The 20,128-nt window shown below is 34.9% G+C and overlaps 2 protein-coding genes across 3 annotated transcripts; both read left to right on the top strand.

Moving 5' to 3' along the window:
* Positions 1–890: 890 nt before the first annotated feature.
* Positions 891–7,406, top strand: LOC132616783 (uncharacterized). Of its 2 annotated transcripts, XM_060331438.1 has the most exons (9): positions 891–1,079; positions 1,661–1,864; positions 1,955–2,831; positions 3,058–3,125; positions 3,202–3,269; positions 5,082–5,185; positions 6,463–6,535; positions 6,681–6,861; positions 6,993–7,406. In XM_060331438.1, exons 2-9 carry the CDS (start codon positions 1,681–1,683, stop codon positions 7,076–7,078), a joined length of 1,641 nt encoding a protein of 546 aa, XP_060187421.1. In that variant the 5' UTR covers positions 891–1,079; positions 1,661–1,680; the 3' UTR covers positions 7,079–7,406. The 2 variants fall into 2 exon arrangements, with proteins under 2 accessions (XP_060187421.1, XP_060187422.1); XM_060331439.1 differs by lacking the exon at positions 891–1,079 and having other exon boundaries at positions 1,701–1,883.
* A 2,600-nt stretch (positions 7,407–10,006) lies between these two features.
* LOC132619087 (uncharacterized) lies at positions 10,007–19,903 on the top strand. The gene is made up of 11 exons (XM_060334055.1): positions 10,007–10,639; positions 11,052–11,688; positions 12,135–12,248; positions 12,794–12,971; positions 13,746–13,927; positions 14,694–14,830; positions 15,355–15,450; positions 16,054–16,123; positions 16,481–16,555; positions 19,158–19,203; positions 19,798–19,903. Exons 1-11 carry the CDS (start codon positions 10,191–10,193, stop codon positions 19,860–19,862), a joined length of 2,049 nt encoding a protein of 682 aa, XP_060190038.1. The 5' UTR covers positions 10,007–10,190; the 3' UTR covers positions 19,863–19,903.
* Positions 19,904–20,128: the final 225 nt, after the last annotated feature.

The raw sequence follows: 20,128 nt of genomic DNA on the forward strand, positions 1-20,128 counted from the left end.
CTTAAATTTGTCAGTAATTTCATTTAAACATTCGAATTACATCATGTTCCGATTGAGTTCTTGAACACGTTGTTTATCTAGCATAGAAAGTGGAGGTTAAATTGAGCCGCTAACTTTCAGCGTGAAACATAAATTTATGTGTATAAAATTATAAGAATAGTAGATATGAACCCATAATAACCTTAAAAATATAATGGGTTCAATATAAAAAATTTAAGATTGAACCCCTAAGATTTAAATCATGAATTCGCCTCTGCTTGAACACACGATAAAACATTCTTATTAGACACCTATGACTCAATAATTGAAAAAGGATTTGCACATGTTCCCAAGCACCGACTTAAAATATATCATTTTCCTTAACTTATCTCAATAAACTGTAAAATCTTCCGCTTGTTTCAATTGAGGCTGATATGAATAATCAAAGTGACATAAAGAGCCCGTTTGGATTGGCTTACAGCTTAAAGCTGTTTGCAGCTTATAAGCTGAAAAAAATAAGTTGGGGTAGTCCAACTTATTTTTTTTGGCTTATAAGCTGTTTTCAGCTTATAAGCTGCTTTAGATAAACTAAGTCAAATGGGTCCAATTATTTTTTTGAGCTTATTTTAAGCATAAAATGACTTTAAGCTTGCCAGTCAAACACTCAAAAAAGCTGAAAACAGCTTATAAGCCAACTTATAAGCCAATCCAAACGGGCTCAAAATATGTAATTAACTTGTAATAAGTATTTTAAAACATGCGAAATGTTTGAATTTTAAGCTGAAAATATTTAGTAAGAATACTTTTTATCACCTCACTGATACTCAATTAAAATTAAATGAGACAGTAAATTGTTAAGTGGCAAGTAAATTTTGCCCTCTTCCCCTTGTTATATTTGTTTGGGGATCCCAATTACACAAAGCACTCCAAATTGGTCCAGAAAAGCAGTTCCTCCGTAGTTAAGTTGCTGATATTTTCAGTTGTTTAGGGTTGCGGTTGAGATTCAATTATCCATAACCCTCAGCCCCCGCCTTACAACAAGGATTTCTCTGTCTACGGTGGCCATCAGCAATTGTACCATTCAAACCGTGTCTTTTAAGGTGCTACTTTTTGCCCCAACGTATATTTTTCTGTTTATATCTCATAATTTCAAATATTAATTCTCAATCAATTGAAAGGCATGTAGTGGGTTTGTTTCTCCTATTTTACGTCAATTCTTGAAAATTCAACTTTTATTGAAAAATGAAGATACAGTTGGAGTTTCCTATATGTGAAAATTAAACAAGGAGATAATGTTGTGTTATCAAGCAAGAGTCTCGTAATTAGATTTATGGATTTAGGTTATCCATAATATTTGAAAGGTATGTAGTTTGGATATTTCTCATATATCTGTTTCTCCTATTTTACGTCAATTGTTGGATTCTCTAGTAAATTCAAGTTTTATTGGAAAATCTGCAAACTAAATCCCCTAATATAAATTGAGAGGAAGTCTATTTTCGCCTTTTTGTCTAGGTCTAACAGTTGCTCCTTAAAAAATGAAAATACGGTTGGAGTTTCTTATATATGAAAATTAAAGCAAGGATATAATCCTTGTGCTGTCAGGCAAATGCCTCGTAATTATAATTTATGGATTTAGATTATCCAAGTTAGTGAAAGACTTGGGCTTTGACTCCTAATGCAGGAAGTTGACTTTTGAGCATAATGTCTACCTCGTTGAAGGAGTACCTAAAAAAATATGAAAGCAACAATGAAGAGGAAAAGAAGAAACAGAAGAAAAAGAAGAAGGTGAAACCTAATGTAAAAGGTGTCGGTGTGGTTGTCGTTGATGAAGATCCTGTTTGGCAAAAGCCGGTAAAAATTGAAGATGAAGAGGATGAGTCAGCGGGTAATGTATTATTTCAAAGGTTTGTTTTTGTTGATTTTTGTATCCTTTGATGTAGGTATATCTGTCTCTTAACTGCGTATTCTTTTACAGGCGAAGAGCTGCCTCAGGTAAATGAAGATATCGAAGTTAAGCGGATGAAGAGATTGGAACAGCTTAGAGCTAGACGTCCATTCGGTTCCGTTTCAGAAGATGGAAGCGGTTGGGTATCTGTTCCATGTACTTCTAATAATAATGACCAAGTTTCTGATTTGTCCCCGCCACGGAAAAGACTCAGTCGAAATGATAGTCCCTCACCAGAACCTCAATTTACCTCATCAAGTCCCGCAGCTGGTTATTTATCACCACCACGTAGACCAAGGGCTCGAAATGATACACCCTCTCCTGAACGTGGGCCCCGCAAACGTAGTGCCAGGAATGATACACCTTCACCTGAACCCCAGTTGAAGCCTTCAAGTGCAAGAGATGCTGATATGTCACCACCACGTAAAAGGAAGCCTTTGAGCACTGGATTTGTTGATATTTCACCACCACGTAGACGAAGGGCCCGGAATGATACACCTGAACCTGATATGAAGTCTTTGAGCAGTAGAGATGTGGATATCTCACCACCAAGGCGACGTAGGACTCGAAATGATATCCCTTCACCAGAACCCAAAGGCAGACCTTCTTCTGATTTGTCACCACCAAGACGGAGGCAAAAGTATGACCAAAGTCTTTCAGATATCTCTGATGTTTCTCCTCCTCGACGAGGTTCCCGAGCTCAAGGTGATTTGAGAGCCGATCAAGCTACAGATCTGTCGCCCCCCAGGAAAAAGAAGGACCAAAATGCATCAGACGTAGACCTTTCTCCCCGTAGGAAGGCACGTCCACATTCGCCCACTACAAAGCAGGGGCCAAAGACTGGTTTGGTTAGTGGCAAAGATATCAAAGAAGAAATTGATAAGACAAAGAAGGAAGACTGGTTGAGGTAATTCTATACTACTACTTCATGTGCAATATCTTTTTATCTTTTTTTCGTTTTTTGCCTTTCTTGAGGGTTAGTTTTGGAAGTACAGAGCAAGTAAAGTAATGTGGGAAGAGAGTGGAAAATCTTTTTTTTCTGGGGACGAAAATGTTTGATCCCACTAATGCTTGATCCTTGTTCTAGCTAATTTTATTTGATGAATCTAAGTTAACTTTTATTGGTATTTTAGGTTTCAGGAAATGGATCCTTCGATTAGTGGCCGAGGGGCTGAAGCAGTATATCGGGATAAAATTACAGGTGCGTGAACTATATAAATTATTCTTATAGTTACTAAATATGTTCTTTCATTTGGTCTCACTCTGTATCACTGCAGGAAAACGAATGTCAAAGGAGGAGTTCTTGAAGAACAAGAAGAAGAAGGAAGAGAAGGAGAAGCCAAAGGTACTTTTATCCAAAACGTTTTATTTACATGAATAAGTTGTCAACCTTGGAGCTAGTCTTTCTTAAGCATTACTCATCTTCCTGTAGACTGCAAGTTTTTCAGAACTCAGGGCAAATGTTTCTTCCGATTTTTGCATCTTAGTCAAGCCAGTATTATTGACTACAATCAATAATAGATCTCTTTTATACAGATATTCCAGGAGCTTGAACAATTTGGAGGTATTTCATTTGCTAGTTAGTGTGGGGTAATAGTAGTGGTCTTCATCACCACTCTTTTAATTTACTCATTGTCGCTTCCATCTCCTATCTTAACTTCTCCCAGAGTCGTCTATGCACAAATGTTCTGTAATTTGCTTCCTCATAGTTTATGCTGCTGACAAGTGCTGGTAAATTCTGAAGTCTTATGCCAATGAGTGGTTCTCTGCAAATCAAAAAGTACTCTTTAAGTAGCACACTTCTTCAATTATGTTTTCCACCGGGGTGGAATAACTCCTTATTCTTTAAAAATATTCCAATTGATATGCAAGGGGGAGGATGAATGTTATTTCAGTAGTAATTCGTCAAGGAACATCAGTTGAAAGCTAAGGATTTGGTAGTATAAGATTGATCACAAGCCCCTTCGAACCAGATTCACTTCCGGCCGGAAAGCGATTTGATTATCCTGTCCTGCTTAGGCTCCTCTAAAGCTGAAGTTAAATGTCTGTATCTAAGAAAGTTTGTGAAGTGTGAACATTCCTTTTGTGGGGCGCATCAATAGAGATAGAACCTGTACTTGAGAAGAATTTATGCACTAAATATTCACTGCTTGTCTAAAGTTCTTACCTGCTATTTGCATTGCAAGGATCTCTTTGCTCCCTCGCAGCCGGACTATATACAACAACATACCAAGTGTAATCCCACAAGTGGGGTCTGGGGAGGGTATTGTGTACGTGGACCTTGCCCCTACCTTGGGAGGTAGAGATGTTGTTTCCGGTAGACCCTCGGCTCAAGGAAAGGCATATCGAAGAAGTACGAGAAAAGAAATAACGGAAGTGAAGAAGCCACGGCAAAATACTAAAGGAAGCATGACAAAGATTTTGAAAAAAGAACAGTAACTGCAACCAATAATACGATAATCATGCAATCGGACAATATGTGGTCTAACAATATAAAGCACAAAAAAGTTTTATTATAAAGGACGTAATTTCATTCCTATCCAAATAGAGAATCCTATAACCATCAATCGAATCCTATTTTACATTTATAGTCCTTCCATGAAAAAGTGTCCAAGGAAATTAAATTTTAGTCGATTTCAAAATCCTAATACTACTAATTTTGTCAATATCAAGTTAGTCCCTTGAATGGATGGTTTATTTGGAAAGACAAAAGTCGATCAATATTTCGGGGATATTTTCATCGTTCAGCGTATCACGTCTTGAGAATCGTGCTTTTTTTAATAATATATAGATGTTCCATAGTTTTATATTTAATTGATCAAAAAAATAATATATAAATAAATTATCGGTCTCACAACCGATCTTTTAAACTTGCCTTTCACTTATCCTACTCTATAAGTAGGAGCATTTGTACTTTGTTTTGGGACACTTGACTTGGGGCATAGCACTTTATGAATTGATTTCTTTCAAATGTTCTGTCCTCTTCTCTGTTCTCCCTTCTCAGTCTTTTTCATGACCACAATCACCATAGCTCTCCTCCTTTATCTGGGCTTAAAACAGGCTATATTTTTTGAAGAGCATTATAACACAGTCACCTGCTGCTTGTTAAGCTTTTGTGAATTTTCTATCTCAAGCATTTTTTTAATCGTTGTATCAGGAAATAAAAATTGAATGGGGAAAGGGCTTGGCTCAAAAGCGCGAGATGGAGGTTAGGCTTCAGGAACTAGAAAGTGAGAAGGACAAGCCATTTGCGCGGAGCAGGTATTTAATTACTAGAATATTCATTGTGGTAATTTCTGTAAGATCCATCAATGTGTCTTAAATATCTGAACTTGAGATGATGTATGTCTTGCCTTTGCAATTTCTGCAAGAGCAATATTTCTGTCAACGTGTGTTCATTAGTTCTTGAAACTTTTGAAACTTCTTTCTGGATTTTATCTAACATGTAACTGTATAGTGCAAGATGGAATGTTGTACTTGTAGTTATATTTTAAAGATTGGGCATCCTATAATCCTATGTGCTTTTAGTAACCTGGCCTGTTTGTCAGTACAAATTTAGAAGACTTCAAATTTTTCTTGCTGGCTGAGATGAGTTTACTTGCATGATATTCACATTTTGTGGGGCTTCTTTAATAAGCCCTGAGTTAATAAAACTAGGTCACCTATTAGGAAGCATCTTATTAAGTTCTATGGAGTTGGCTGAGGCACTATTACATTTTTCATCGGATTTGTTCAATCTTGGCAGTCTTGCATACTATTTGTTGAAACGCCATAGTCTGTGATATATTTAACTGAGAAACCACATGTTCTTCAATAGATTATAGATCTGGCTCCTTTGGTTTTTGTGTGCACAATTTCATTTCTGTACTCAATAATGTGTTTTAAGACAAATTAGGGGTCACCTAAAATTGAGAATTTTGTAAATCTCACACTTATCCTTTCATTGATGTACACATTTCTAACAAAAATGAATGGACTCCTAATAAACACTACACTTGATGTAAGTCTACCAACAACTAAACCTCAATTCCAGGCTTCCAGCTAGTTGGTATCCCTACATGGATACTTTGTCTCTACTGTTCTGTTCTTCGCTAAGTTTGCATGAAATTATTCCTTAACTTGTTAAATCATCTATCTTATCGTCACTTTTTCTATGACACTAATCTTGTGAATATGTTGGTTTTAGAGGCCCAAACATGCTCACATATAACATTGCTGCTCACACACTTTCTTCTTGTGACTATCCTCCTGTCACAAAACACCTGGTAGCACTTTTCACTTCAGCCATCGCATGTTAATTCTATATAGTACATCTTAATCTATCATGCATTCTATTGCAAGATTGAGCGTAGGTAATATATTTGCAATTTAGGCACTTCAAAATCGCCTAACGTCACCTCAATTTCATCCCTATTATGTGGCTAAACTTGCAATGCATATATTTTGTCTTATTTTGAACTCTTACTTTCTAGAGTGTTTCTCATAGTTCAAGTGGTTGGTTGACGTGATATATTTATGTGTTTATTTTTGCATCGCAGAGATGATCCAGAACTCGACGTAATGCTGAAAGAAAGAGTTCGATGGGGTGACCCCATGGCACATCTGGTTAAGGTGATTTTTACCGACCGTTTTCTTTTGATTGCATCTATTCTATCTGTTTTGGGGTGCATGATTGCCAATTACTGGATTTCTATGTATTTAGTTTGTGACCTCTCTCTGTCTCTCTAAATATGATTTACCTTCTTGAATGTTGCAGAAAAAGCAGTTGGAGCCAATTCTGCGGGACTTTGGGGATAATGAGAAAATGAAGGAGTCAGGTTTTATAATCCCTCAGGAGATCCCTTCTCACAGCTGGATAAAAAGAGGATTGGATGCAGCACCCAATCGTTATGGTATAAGGCCAGGGCGACACTGGGATGGGGTCGACCGAAGTACAGGTATAGGATGTTTTATTTATTCTCAGTTCTACTTTTTCTATACACTTGATAGGTAGATGGCTGAGTTAAGCTACATATATTTTTCCTCTTTGGCTAATATCGGTGACTTCGATGTTGATTATCTTCTATAGGATATGAGAAGGAGATGTTCAAGAGGACGAATGAGAAACAAGCAACCGAAAGGGAAGCATATCTGTGGTCTGTGTCCGACATGTGATTTGTTCCTGTATTCTTTAAGTATTTCAACGAGACAATTGCCTCCACTTCTCTTCAGTAATTTACATAGAAAGATTCTTGTCTTACATAATACAACATGTGTATTGCGTTCAGTACCTACCATAAACTGCGAAGTCTCTTCTCCTTTGATCCCTCCTCTCTGTTTTGAGAGAACTTTTCTTTCTGCGTTTAGTAGTTTTTTTTTCATCCATTGTCATTTTAGTTCTTTTTGTAAGTAATTGTTGAATTTGTTTCTGTATTCCTTCTTTATTTGTGGGTTAAATTTTGAGTTCATGATGCTAATGTGATGTTTGAGTATTGGAACTGGATGTTTGAGTTTTGACCTGAAATTTTCAGGATATTGTTTGTTTCCTATCCTTTTGGTGGATAGGCTTCTATGCTAATCGTTCTTGCTGAGTACTGGAAATGGGTCTTTGTGTTATGAGGTAAAATTTGTTGTGTACTATTAGTTTCCTATTCTCTTGGTTGGTTTTTTAACTTGTAGCTGTCAGAAAAGGCTTGTGAGCGATGAAATCAAAGGCGAGAAATGGAAAATTGGGAAGGGGATTAGTATTTTAAACAAGAGGACATGAAGGGAATTGTAAGAAAAGAGGAGGATATAAAAGGAACTCTTTCAACTTATGTTTATATGGAGAGCAAGATGCCTGCCGAAATGAAGCTGGGAGCAAACCTAGTTTTAAAAAGAAGGATGAATTTCGACCTTGCTTTGAGTCGTCAGACTAAAATTCAAAATATTGGAAGGTAGGATAAAATTGAAAAATGAATCTTTTCCTGTAAAATATAAACTAAAGTAACTAATAAGAACATAAGAGATACACTCCACATTTCTCAATTACTACGAGTCTAGCAGCTGAAGTAGTATAACACCATAGTTGTAGATATCAAGATATCAGTAAAGAAAACTCAATTTTCTATTTATCCAACTGCTAGTATACGATAGATAATTAAGAGGTGCTGATTTAACAAGCGCTAATCCTAAAACCTAGGCCTCAAATACTTTTACCAATATGGTGCTTGGTCTTATGTCGCGATTTATTACATTTGGTCTTATTTCTTTGTGCAGATAATGGCATTTATCCCTGGAGAGTAAGGCAAACATGCGTTACAATTCTAATGTCATCTTTTACAGTTGAAATTATAGCGTTTTCTAATGACATGTCGGATCCCAAACAAAACATATCAACACTCCCATAACATCATATAAACCTATAGGAAGTCTCAAAACATGAAATAGGAGGCTAATACTAAACACGAGAGGCCAGGTTGTTATAGGTTGTAAGACATACTAACAAGTCCCAAAATATCATAAATTCATAGGAAGTCCCAAAACATGAAATAGGATGACTTAACACAAGAGGTCAAATTGTTATAGATTGTATGACTTTTAAACCTTGTGTCTTAAGTATATCATAATATTATCAAAGGGAGTGTCAAATAGTCACATCTAAGAAGGAAATATTACTAAAAGTTTAAATGTGAATTAAATAAATTGTACCCAAATTTAGGGAAAATGTGTTGGCCGAGGAATCTTCCTTTCAAAGGAGACAAGTAAATTACTTCTTGTCCAGTTGTCCTCGAATATGCATAGAAAATTCAGGACAGCCTACAACGTTAATAGATGCTGGCTGATACAATGTATTTTACGTAAGCAAGGGTTAAGCATATATTTTTCTGCTCCAAAACAATAGTCATTTTGATGAATTAAATTTATTTTAAAATTCTTTTCAATCCATCTTACTATTTTAATTAGTGGGGGTGTTAATTTAGTGAGACATCCAAAGAATAAATAAAGAATAGTTTAGGCCACCATTAAACTATAAAAAAACGCGATCTAGGGTGCAACACTTAGGCTGCTTTACCTAGCAGCACGACACTTATATTGCTCTGCCACAACTTTGTTAGCACGATTTAGGCTGCTTCCGTTGCTACTATGCAAATCGCTTTTGCTTTCTTTTCCTCTGGAAGATTTTTCTTTAGATATATTTATTGTACACTAAATTGTATATTATGCTAAGTGCAGGGTCATCACCTTCTTATCAACAATCACTATTGCAGAATGACATAGTCGCTTCGTCGTGCCATACGACATTAATTTTAGTTGTTATCCCTACAAGCTTATAATTTTGAGTGTGAATAGAGGCTAAAACTTAAAAAATTGTAGGGATCGAATCTTCATAAACGTCATAACCATGAATATATATATATATATATATATATATATATATATATGTTCTGGCGAAATTTTCTTCAAGATTCTTAAATAAATGTCTTCTTTAATGGAGTGGGTAAAAACATTAGACAAAGAACGCTAAATAGGAATTGGCTACGGATTATTTGTCGCGAAACAAGAAAATTCTGTTGCTAATCCTATTTAACAACATATTAGCGATAGATTATTGAAAATTTTGTAACTTAGTGATTGATCCTAAGGTTTTCTTTTTGTATTGGAATCTAACGAGAGGAAGCAGAGGCGGACCTATGTGGAAAGGAGAGGGATCACCGAACTGCGTTAACTTCAGAAAAGATTTTGCATATGTATATACGCAAACCCCTTAAGAAACGACCATATTTTGTTTGATACCTTTAAATACAAAAACTAGCTAGGGGCACCAGTTAAAATCGCTGCTTTTAGCGCCTCTACTCGAGTGAGCTTTGTCAATTTATGTCGTTTAATTCATATTTATCCATTAGTGCATCAGTTCTATGCGTGTTTAATAAAATATTCTAACCAAGCAGTATCAATTGGCACCACTTTGACGAATGCGCGTTCGCCAAGGGTGCCCTCGTCGTCCTCAAATCCCGGATCCACCTTTGGGAAGAAATACAATATTTATCAACAATGGGAGATTCCTCCATCATTTTCACGGATGTCTTCCTACTTCCTAGTTCTAATAAAAAAGCCGGAATATTTTTTTTCTAGTGCTTTTATCGGCAAATACTAGCTGGTGATTGATATTCTCGTTAACAACCTTAGTTTTTTCAAATTTTTTAACTTATTGATACTAATTTCTTGTCTAAGAGCTTCTTTAAAACAGAATATCCTTTGAATATCCAGTAGTCCACCCAAAGTTTTACAAAAAAATTCAGCTAAAATGGAGAGTTATTATTCAGCTTCAAACAGAGCCTTACATTTTAAAAGTTCACCACGTGTGAAGCAAATTAGGAAAAGCGGATACGAGCCATCCGACACAGACACCGATTGGCAGGAAAGTCCAAGCCTGGAATTGAATCTTGAAAATGTATTAACGTTTGATGTGAGTTTAAATCGTAGAAGGCTTAGCAAGTCCCCTTATAAATCATGGAGACACGAAGGTGATGTTCAATTTCCCCGACTTGATCTACAAAAACAAAGTGTTAGTAGAAATGTGAGCCCCTTTTCAAAATCCGAGTATCGCAAACCACCAAATGTTCGTAGAAATGTCAGTCCCTTTTCAAAATCTGAATACCGACGCAGACATGATACGCAAAGTTTTTCGAGTTCAAATAGGAAGCAAAATAATAATGAGGGTGCAGTTACTGCCAGAGCAAATTATAGTCACAGGTAAGAGTATCAAATGGGCAGATCAAAATAGATTAAGTTAATAAATGAGCGGGATATTGACCCGCCCAAATGTTACGTGGCTAAAATGGGCTAAAAGTAGGTCATAATCCAACCAGCGCAATTTTTACTAAGTTTTTATTTATTTGTTTGTTCTTCTATAACTTTTTAGTACCTAATAAAACTATTTTTTTTCTTTATATGGCTATATATAAAACATATCAAATTAAAAGAAATACCTTTTGAAAATATTTTAACAAGATTTTTCATGCGTCAATTTGTGCTATTTATCAACCCAATTTTTTGATGGGCTGAAATGGGTTGGGGGAGCTGATGAATGGGCGGGGTTAATGACTAGCACAAATTTGGATAGATCATGTTTTCATGAGCTAATTTTGCCACCTCTAATTGACAGGGCTCTTTACGACACTTCCAGGGATCGAAGCAGAGTAGAAAAGGAAAATTCGCACAAAAGTGAACCTTCAGGAGGTGAAATGAATGTAATGTTAGCCAATGCAAAGAGCTCAAGAGGCCTCAATAATGCCATTAGTCTTAATACTAATAATATGTTTCGAAGTACTGAATCTATTTCACCAAGTGATATTTTTTTTACTAAGGGGTGTTCTGTTTTCACCCAATCAAGCAAGTTCGATCCAATGCCCCGAGCATCGAGTGATAGGAATGTCAGTTCTGTCAACAAAATCAATCAGAACGGCATTAGGATTATTTCATCTAGTACAATTCTGAACTCGAGCTCTACTATAAGTAGGCAGAGCAGTAATCTAAGTAGAAGTGCGAAAAAGTTCACAGTAAAAAGGCAAGTTAAGAGTCAAAAAGAAGCATGGTGTTCTTGTATCAAGAAAGGATATTCATGTAGAAATTCAAGAAAAGATCAATCTCCCGAAAGAGGGAGGCATATCGATGAAGCTTCGTTAATTGAGAAGGCATTTGTTGTTGAAAGATTGAGACAATTCTGGGCGGATAAGTATCAACCTGCTTCATTGGAGGGATTCACTTACCACAAGCAACAAGCTTTACTACTTAGTCATCTTGTAAGTGCCTTTTAAAAGACTTCTTTGTGGCAACTTCTTTGTCGCCCCAAATAAGTTTTAACTCTTAACTTATGCCTTGAGTGATTTTTATATAGGAACTTATTCGGAAATACTGTAATGAAAGGAATATAGGAATTTGTGTCTAGGTATTTGACTGAATATGATCATTCAATTCCTATAGAACCTATCACTAAAATAACCCTAAAGGGGATAAGTCTAAGAGTTCATTACGTCTTATGTACCAAACCTTTTTAGGACACTAGTTTACTAGAGGGAAGTAAACCAGCTGACTGCAAAATTTTACATGATCAGGTCACTTAAAAGATAACTGCAAGTAACCGTTCATAAAAATTGAGATTAGTGACCTAAAAATAGGTCTGGTTACGGAAACATAGTGATTATTATCTTCTCACATTTTCTCTGCTTTCTAACAAATCTTTTTATAGGTATCTTCAAATGAACCACTCCCACACATCTTGTTAAAGGGTCCTTCAGGATCTGGAAAAAGAGCACTCTCAATGGCTCTTCTGCTTGAAATCTATGGAGATGCAATTTGCAATGTATGTATTAAGCTCTTCTAGTATTTTCCTATAGGCTAGAATCTTTTTTCTTTACCTTTTTGGGTTCATTACCAGAACTATCCCAGCTTTTTGTTTTGATTCTTTTTGCAGACATCGCATGATCTGAAATACTTCCACATTCAGGTAAATTGACTTAATTTCTCAAATGGTCTTCGAACTTTCAGTTTCACCTATAAAAATTACTACTAAACTATTTTTTATTACTATAAAGTCACTTATAAATAGCCTCTCAGAAAATAACTATGGCCGGAAAACCAACTAAATCTCTCTACAAAACCACATAAGCAATCCGAAATATTACGTTAGCTCAAATTACCTCAAACACATGAAAGCAGGTTGCATACTTGCAGTAATTAATTACTTCTTTTTTCTTAAAATATTAAAGTAATTATTGGATGTTATATGTTACTTTAGTTTGATTAAAGATGATGTCAATGAATTTGAATTCTTCTGATTTATTAGTTAGTGATATGCTACATTTTTTTTCTATTTTTATTTTTATTATTTCTCCTTTGTGTTGATAGGAAATGAGGGCAATGCAAGTTGTTGTACCAGTAAGCTCAAGTCCTCACCATGTGGAGCTAAATGTTCATTTGGAGCCTAATGCTAGATATGCATTAATGGCTTTGGTTCAGCAAATAAGTAGTGAATATGCACTGGCCTCAGAAATAAGCAGACTTAATATGAAGGCAGATTCCAAAGGTTCATATCTATATAGTACATGAGAGCTGTTATTAACATTCGGGTGTATTTGGTACGACTGAAGTCAAACAATATCAGAAAATGACTTTTCCTCGCTTATTGGTGGAAGTATTTTTCCTTTCAAACATCATGATTCACAACTTTTAACTTCAAATTACTTGGTCCGGTTAATACTTTTACATTATTAACAATCTTTAGTACTCAAAAGTTTCATCAATACGCTTTCCGAGTTGCTTTACTAATCTTTAGTACTACATCCATCATAATTTATGTGACATTGTTTGATGGGACATGGAGATTAAGAGAGAAAGACTTTTAGCACTTGTAGGAGGGGCATATATCTAAGCTAATACGGGTTTGGCAAAACTCAATAGCTTTGACTTGTGATCTAAATAACAATCCTGGATCTGCCTTTGACTTGTGGTCTAAAATAAGTCATCTGTATAACTATAAATCGTATCATTAAGGGCAAAATAAAAAACTTTAAAATTAAATTGCCTTTAAATATAGAGATAGACATTCTATCTGTGGGACAGACCAAAAAGGATAATGTGTTCCATAAATTGGGAAAGAGGGAGCTTATATTTTATTGCATGAGATATTTTCCATTCACAACCAAACACAGGAAAACATTTTTCAAAAGAATATTTTCCAGGAAAAATGACCTCTATTGTACCGAACACACTCACAACATTGCTTTTATTTTTTGCCTAATTGGATATTGTGTTGCTGTTTCAGTTTTGACCTAATTAGATATTGTATTGCTGCTTGCAGTAATAGTTCTTTATGATGTGGATAAAGCTGTTGAGAATATGCAGCACTTAATAAAATGGATCATGGACTGTTATTCAGATGCTTGTAAGCTTATTCTCTTGTGTGAAAGTGGTGCATCTATAATTGAGCTAGTGAAAAGTCGCTGCACAACTATTGAAGTAGAAGCTCCCTTAACTCATGAAGTAAGTGTACATGTTTTTCATATTAGTAGTATGCCTTCTTTGTGTCCTGAATTTACAATATCGTCAGTACATTTTGACCTTGTTGATTGAGAATCGTATACGTGACTATACTAATGGTGTTTTACTAGTCTACTGTCTGTCCCCCAATCTCGCTGACCACGTCCTATAGGGATCATAAACTAGTTGTATTACAGTGCTTTTGATCCAAATTAGAGATATCAGAATCACTTGTGTCAAATTCTCAATTTCAAGTTTGTTTGGATTGATGTGACCAACATGGATATACCAAGGTGTAACTTCTGTGCACTAACACGTTGGACTTCTTTACACCATCAAGTTAAAGTGACCTATATGCTAAGTTTCCTATTTAAGACAGCTGTGCAAGTATTATTACAATTAAGAAGTAGCTGTCTCTTGTACAGATCGTGTATTAAACTATTTCTCCTATAAAAATAAGATAATCCCCTTTGTAAATTACGATGTTTATCTGAGTGATCCACAAATGTAACTTTCTATAAATAATAAGTTTAATAGTGATAATTTAGAAAAAAAGAAGAAGTAAATAACATGCTTTTAATAGGATTTCATTTGTCTTCACCACTTTAATTTTCATAAATCCTAACGAAGTTGCTTCTATAGCGAATGTTTTGCGGACATGCAGAGATCTCGGTTAAGTTCATCCCCAGTATCTTCACTAACGGACAGTTTAGTGTACTAAACTCCCACACATATTCTCAACAATAACGTTTTATTTTGCTTTGTGTAGATCATGGAAGTTCTCATTGAAATAGCAAGAAAGGAAGACCTTGAATTATCTAGAGGCTTTGCTGCTAAGATAGCTACCAAATCAAAGCAAAACTTGCGCAGGGCAATTATGGCTCTTGAAGCATGCAAAGCACACTAGTAAGATTACTCCCTCCAGTCCCAAATGTTAGTCGTGCAAAGTCGGGAGTCAGGATTTTCACTAAGATTTTTTTTTTTTTTAAAGTAAACATACAAAAAGGACCAGAGGATTCAGATGTATATAGGTAAAAAAAAAAATTCATTTTGACATTATATGTATAGTGCAAACTTCACTAAGGGAATTGATCGGTTGAAGTCCTACCGATATCCTAGCTCCGGCCACGATTGAAACTGCAACCATTTCAAAGTACTTAGCGTTTTGGAAAAAACAACAAGTAATTTACAACTTAAAGGGCAGTCCGGTGCACAAAGACACAAAGCATTCCGAGTTAGCAGGATCCGGGGAAGGGCCGCATCCCAAGAGGTGTGACGTAGACAGCTTAACCCAATGCAAGTATTAGTGGCTGTTTCTACACCTGTATAGTTATCTTTTAAAAGACGGATAATATAGATCAGAGGTAGTGAATTATTTACGGATAATTTGCTTTTAAGATTATGGATTAATGACACCAACCTTCATATAGCTATCCGTTTGCGGAGGATCAACCAATCTCAGTAGGATGGGAAGAAGCTGTAGTAGAACTTGCAGCAGAGATTCTAGCTGATCCAACTCAAACAAGGTATCTCTTTTCCTACTTTAATCTTTTTCTTTATCCCTTCATATATATATATATATATATATATATATATATATATATATATATATATATATCAAAATTCACATTAAACTCTCGAACTTCGAACCGTTACATGTAATGTTGTGAACCAAGGCATCTGGGTTAGATGTGGTAAATAAGACTGATCCAGTTAAGATTATTGGGCCGAATAAAATGTTAAAGAGTTTATTTGAGATTCAGACTCAATTAGTAACTGTTAAAAAGGGAAAGGGTTTGAAAGAACGGGTTATGCTAATTGTGATGTTTAGTGTTCTCTCTCATATCCGCTTCTGTATCAGTCTAATTCTCACCTCCTCCTCATCAGTTTTTCTATGTTATTTCCATTGCTATTTCTTTGTAATTATGTTTAGTAATTGCAATACTACAAGTCAATTTCTTTGTGTTTCAATTGGTTATTTCGAGTCTGTTACACGTAAATTGGGACATTAGGAGTAACAAATAAGGAGGTCTTCATTTTTGAAGCAAAACCATTTCCAATTAATCACATTCTTCAGCAGAAATATCAGAATTAACAGTAAAGTTAATATGCATGCTTTAATTAATCAGGTTATTCTCTATTCGAGGCAAGTTCCAAAAACTTCTGGTGGAGTTTGTGCACCCAAAACTTATTCTCCTGGTAAAGTATACATGTACTTCAATGAGTAATTGAAACAGTACTCCTTCCCTTCTGTCCCAATTTATGTGACATTTTTCGTTTGTCGAGAGTCGAATTAACTAATTGTATTTGAAGCTAAATTGAATTAGATCAACTCAATATTTTAAAATTAAAATTTATATTCTCAAAAACTATACGAAAAATACTATAAGTTGCAATTCTTCTCATGTAAATATGATGAAAAAATACATTTTAAAATATTAGTCAAAAATCAAAATTCACATAATTTGAATCTCGAAAATTAAAAAGTGCTACATAAATTGGAACAATGAGAAATATTTAGGGAAGTTATGAAATGATTCTGTTGAATGCACGCAGAAACTCGTTGAACAATTCCTCAAGAAGGTTGATGCAGGTTTAAAAAGGCAAATATATTATTGGCATGCTTATTATGTAAGTTATATCGTATTTCCTCAATTTCAATTTATGCGATATTATTTTCTTATAGTCCGTTAAAAAAGAATGACACATTTAATTCTATATTTGGAAACAATGTAATTAATTTTAACTTCTTGTTTTGCTCGTCATGATAAGCTGTTATAGTCACACTAATGTTACGGAAATGTTTAATAGCACAAATTTCAAAAGTTTTATAATCACACACATATTATGGCATGTTTAAAACTACAATTTTCAAAAATCATTTTTTTTTTAACTAATTATCACAAAATGAAGATCATTACAATGCCATACTAAGCCAAAACACAACTTGGTATCTAAAGAAAACAAACTCAGTCAACAAACAGCAAAACATAAGGGGAAATAATTTTGAACATAAGCTGCTGAATCTTAGCTTTGATCCCAGAAGGAGCTCGCACATTGCATGTACAAGCTATTTCCCTTGCAAGCTCTTCACACTGTCTACTCTTGTCTTCAAAGGTTCTCATGTTTCTCTCCATACAAACAGTGACGGAGCCAGGAATTTAGCCAAGGGTGTTCAAATTTTAAAGGAGTGATTTTTTATTTTTTTTACAGTTGAGTGGGTGCACAAAACATTTTTTTTACTGATTAGTGGGTGCACCCAAATTTAAAATCAAATTACATATCATTTAACTAAATTAATATGAAAACTTAGAATTATGAAACTAACAATTGTATAAATCCAAAACTAACATAGAAAAGTCAACAAAAACAATTTTAGCAACTAGTTGAATTATATATAAAGAATAACAAACACGAAAACTAAAAATTAAAAATAAGAATAATCATGCAACATAAAAGAAAATTAGTGCCTACTGCTATTGGTAGAGTTTAAAAAAAAAAAAAGGTCGTAGGCCAAAACAATCTATAGGTAATATGAAACAAAGACAAAGAAATAGTAGTTGAAATGAAAGAAAGCATGCCTCTAAGTTTTTTTTTTTTTTTTTTTTTTTTTTTGGCTTTATTTCGACTAAAAAAGTAGAAATAAGAAGAAGAATATGGACATTTTTACTTGATGTGCAATACTTTAGATGATGCATTCCTAAATTTTATAGACTGAATTAAATATAAAAAAAGATAGAAAAACAATATGTTAATTCGTTCAAAATTAAAAAAGAATTGGTATGGTCTAATAAAGAAGAGAATAAATATATTCTAGTTATACAATCCGGCCTACCAATTCTCGTGTCACATTGTTAAGTTTTGTTTGTTTTATTTCAGTTTTCTTAAAAATGACTACAAAAGGCTAAAAAAGTGCTAAGAGCGAGGATCGATCAGATCTGCATGTCCTGAATGCACATTACCGCTGGGCTGTCACTCTCAATTGTGACAAAGCGTGTCACATTTCACCTATATATATGGTCTAATTTTCCACGAAGCGTGTTTACTTGACCACCCTTACTTGATTGTAGCTCTGCCCCTGCATAAAAAATAACAGACACTACCCCTGCATATACCAGTTTGAAGAATTGAGCATTCTGGGACTTCCCCTTTAGCGCATTTGATGGTCCAGGCTAGGTGATTTGCCCATATATCAGTTGCTCTCCATTGCCTCTTTAGCCATACCATGGTTCTGGTTGACAATCTCCTAGTAAACTCACATTCGACATACAAGTGATCTCTTGATTCACGGAACAGTTGACACAATTTGCAAGTAGGATCAATATCCACTCCCCAACTTAGCAGTCTATTTGTGGTCTGTAGTCTATCCTGCAGTTGCAACCATAAAGTGAATCTTTTTTTGGTCTAGCGTTTGGGACTTGATGAAGCAAATGTGAATCCATCGGATCCAAGGTTTATCTTGTTTATGTGCATTGTGCAAGATTTCAACAAGCCTTTGCTATAGTTGCTTTATTCCCTAAGTGAATGTTAATAAGGTTTAATCCTCCAATATACCGACGGCCACAGACCTTGTCCCATGCAACCAGAGCTCTATTAGTAACCAAACCAAACAAAACTCCGGTAATATGAGTCTATGAGTTTGAGGATCTCAGTTGGAATAAGAAACAGCTGAGACCAATATGATTGAACACCAAATAACATGGACTAACTGAATCCTCCCTGCATAGGAGAGTTTTCTGGCTGTCCATGAGGAAACTTTTGCCACTATTTTATGCACTAGAGGCGACCACTGGATTATAGAAAGTTTCTTTGTAGAGAGAGGAATGCCCAGGTGCCCAGGTATTTGAATGCAAGGACCCAGTGGCAGAGCCAGGTTAGGCCAAAGGGGTTCAGGGTCCGAACGCCCTTTGGCAGAAAATTATACTCTATATATAAGGTTAAAATTATTTCTTGTGTATATATAGTAGATGTTGAACTCTCTTGACTTTTTCTTGTGTTTAAATCTTTATATTTTTTAACCCCCCGGGTAGAAATTCTGACTCCGCCATTGGAAGGACCCAGCTGTAAAGCCAGTTTCTTGCAAGATTCCACTTTCTCTATGTCTGAAACACCACAAAGATAGATTTCTTTCTTTCTTATACTCCGTGTTGAGTCAAAGTACATAAATTGAAACATAATGAGTACAATGTTTATTTGAGAAAAAATTGATCGAGTAACCCAAGGTTATTTGCAGGACAAAAGACTCCCGATTGGAACAAGCGCTCTATTAAAATTAGAAGGTACGTAATTTCTTACTTATACCAAATAAAATTAAAAAATTAGAAAAAGAAAAAGATCTTGCTTACATTCTTTTTTCACACGATCATCTCCGCTCTTTATTTACATTGTTTAGTTATGAGTTCTGAGTATATAGCGGAATGCGAATTTATTTTAAGAAAAAACACCTCACGGCTGTTGAATTTATTGAACATAAAATGCAAGAATGACACACATGAAATTCAAACATGCGACCGAAAGTAATTTTGAGCTACCTTCACAGCTATACTTAAAGTTTCCATTATGATAAGACAATTCAACAATTTATTTATGTAACAAGGAAAATGTTTTTTCCCTGTTTCGACAATAAAGAGGATTCAGTTGAACGCCCCTCGTACCATGTGGCTTTGTATTATGTCGGTTGTGTAACTATAAAAGCTTATTGTTAAGGGTAAAATGAAAAGTTCGAATTAAATTGATTCCGAATATAAAAAAGTGTCATTTTATTTTTTCGGGACGGACTAATAATGAAATTGTGTCATTCTTTCTTGAACAGAGGGTGTATTGCTTTTTTGTCACCCGCGTTAATGATTATTGATTTATATGTATGGTTGCAGAATTCGTAGCAAAATTTATGAGCATATACAGGAAACAATCAGGCAACATTCACCAGTTACCCTAACATTGAGGCACGTCAGATTAAAAGGAGGCAAAAAATTCAGGCAACAATTCTGTCCATTTCAAGTGCAAATATTTGATGGTATTAAAAAGCACCTGATTAAATTTCCTAGAGTTTCTGCAGTAAAATTGATGCATATGAGTAGCTCTTGTTGTATTATGTTCTTCTAATTAAAAAAATGAAAACTTATGGCGCATACATGTTATAATTTGTTACCAATTCAAATGTTACAAAAATTATGCAACAGAAGAATAAAAACGTCATAAATC

Source organism: Lycium barbarum, chromosome 11 (assembly GCF_019175385.1).
Source record: "Lycium barbarum isolate Lr01 chromosome 11, ASM1917538v2, whole genome shotgun sequence".
Classification (NCBI taxonomy): Eukaryota; Viridiplantae; Streptophyta; class Magnoliopsida; order Solanales; family Solanaceae; genus Lycium; species Lycium barbarum.

What these genes read in the sequence shown, in the direction of transcription:
- LOC132616783 (XM_060331438.1), top strand. Translation starts at nt 1,681, where the DNA reads ATGTCTACCTCGTTGAAGGAGTACCTAAAAAAATATGAAAGCAACAAT. An exon ending in ATATCGGGATAAAATTACAG is followed by an intron (nt 3,126 to 3,201) that starts GTGCGTGAACTA and finishes GTATCACTGCAG; the next exon opens with GAAAACGAATGTCAAAGGAG. An exon ending in AAGCCATTTGCGCGGAGCAG is followed by an intron (nt 5,186 to 6,462) that starts GTATTTAATTAC and finishes TTTGCATCGCAG; the next exon opens with AGATGATCCAGAACTCGACG.
- LOC132619087 (XM_060334055.1), top strand. Translation starts at nt 10,191, where the DNA reads ATGGAGAGTTATTATTCAGCTTCAAACAGAGCCTTACATTTTAAAAGT. An exon ending in ACCCAAAACTTATTCTCCTG is followed by an intron (nt 16,124 to 16,480) that starts GTAAAGTATACA and finishes GAATGCACGCAG; the next exon opens with AAACTCGTTGAACAATTCCT. An exon ending in ATTATTGGCATGCTTATTAT is followed by an intron (nt 16,556 to 19,157) that starts GTAAGTTATATC and finishes GGTTATTTGCAG; the next exon opens with GACAAAAGACTCCCGATTGG.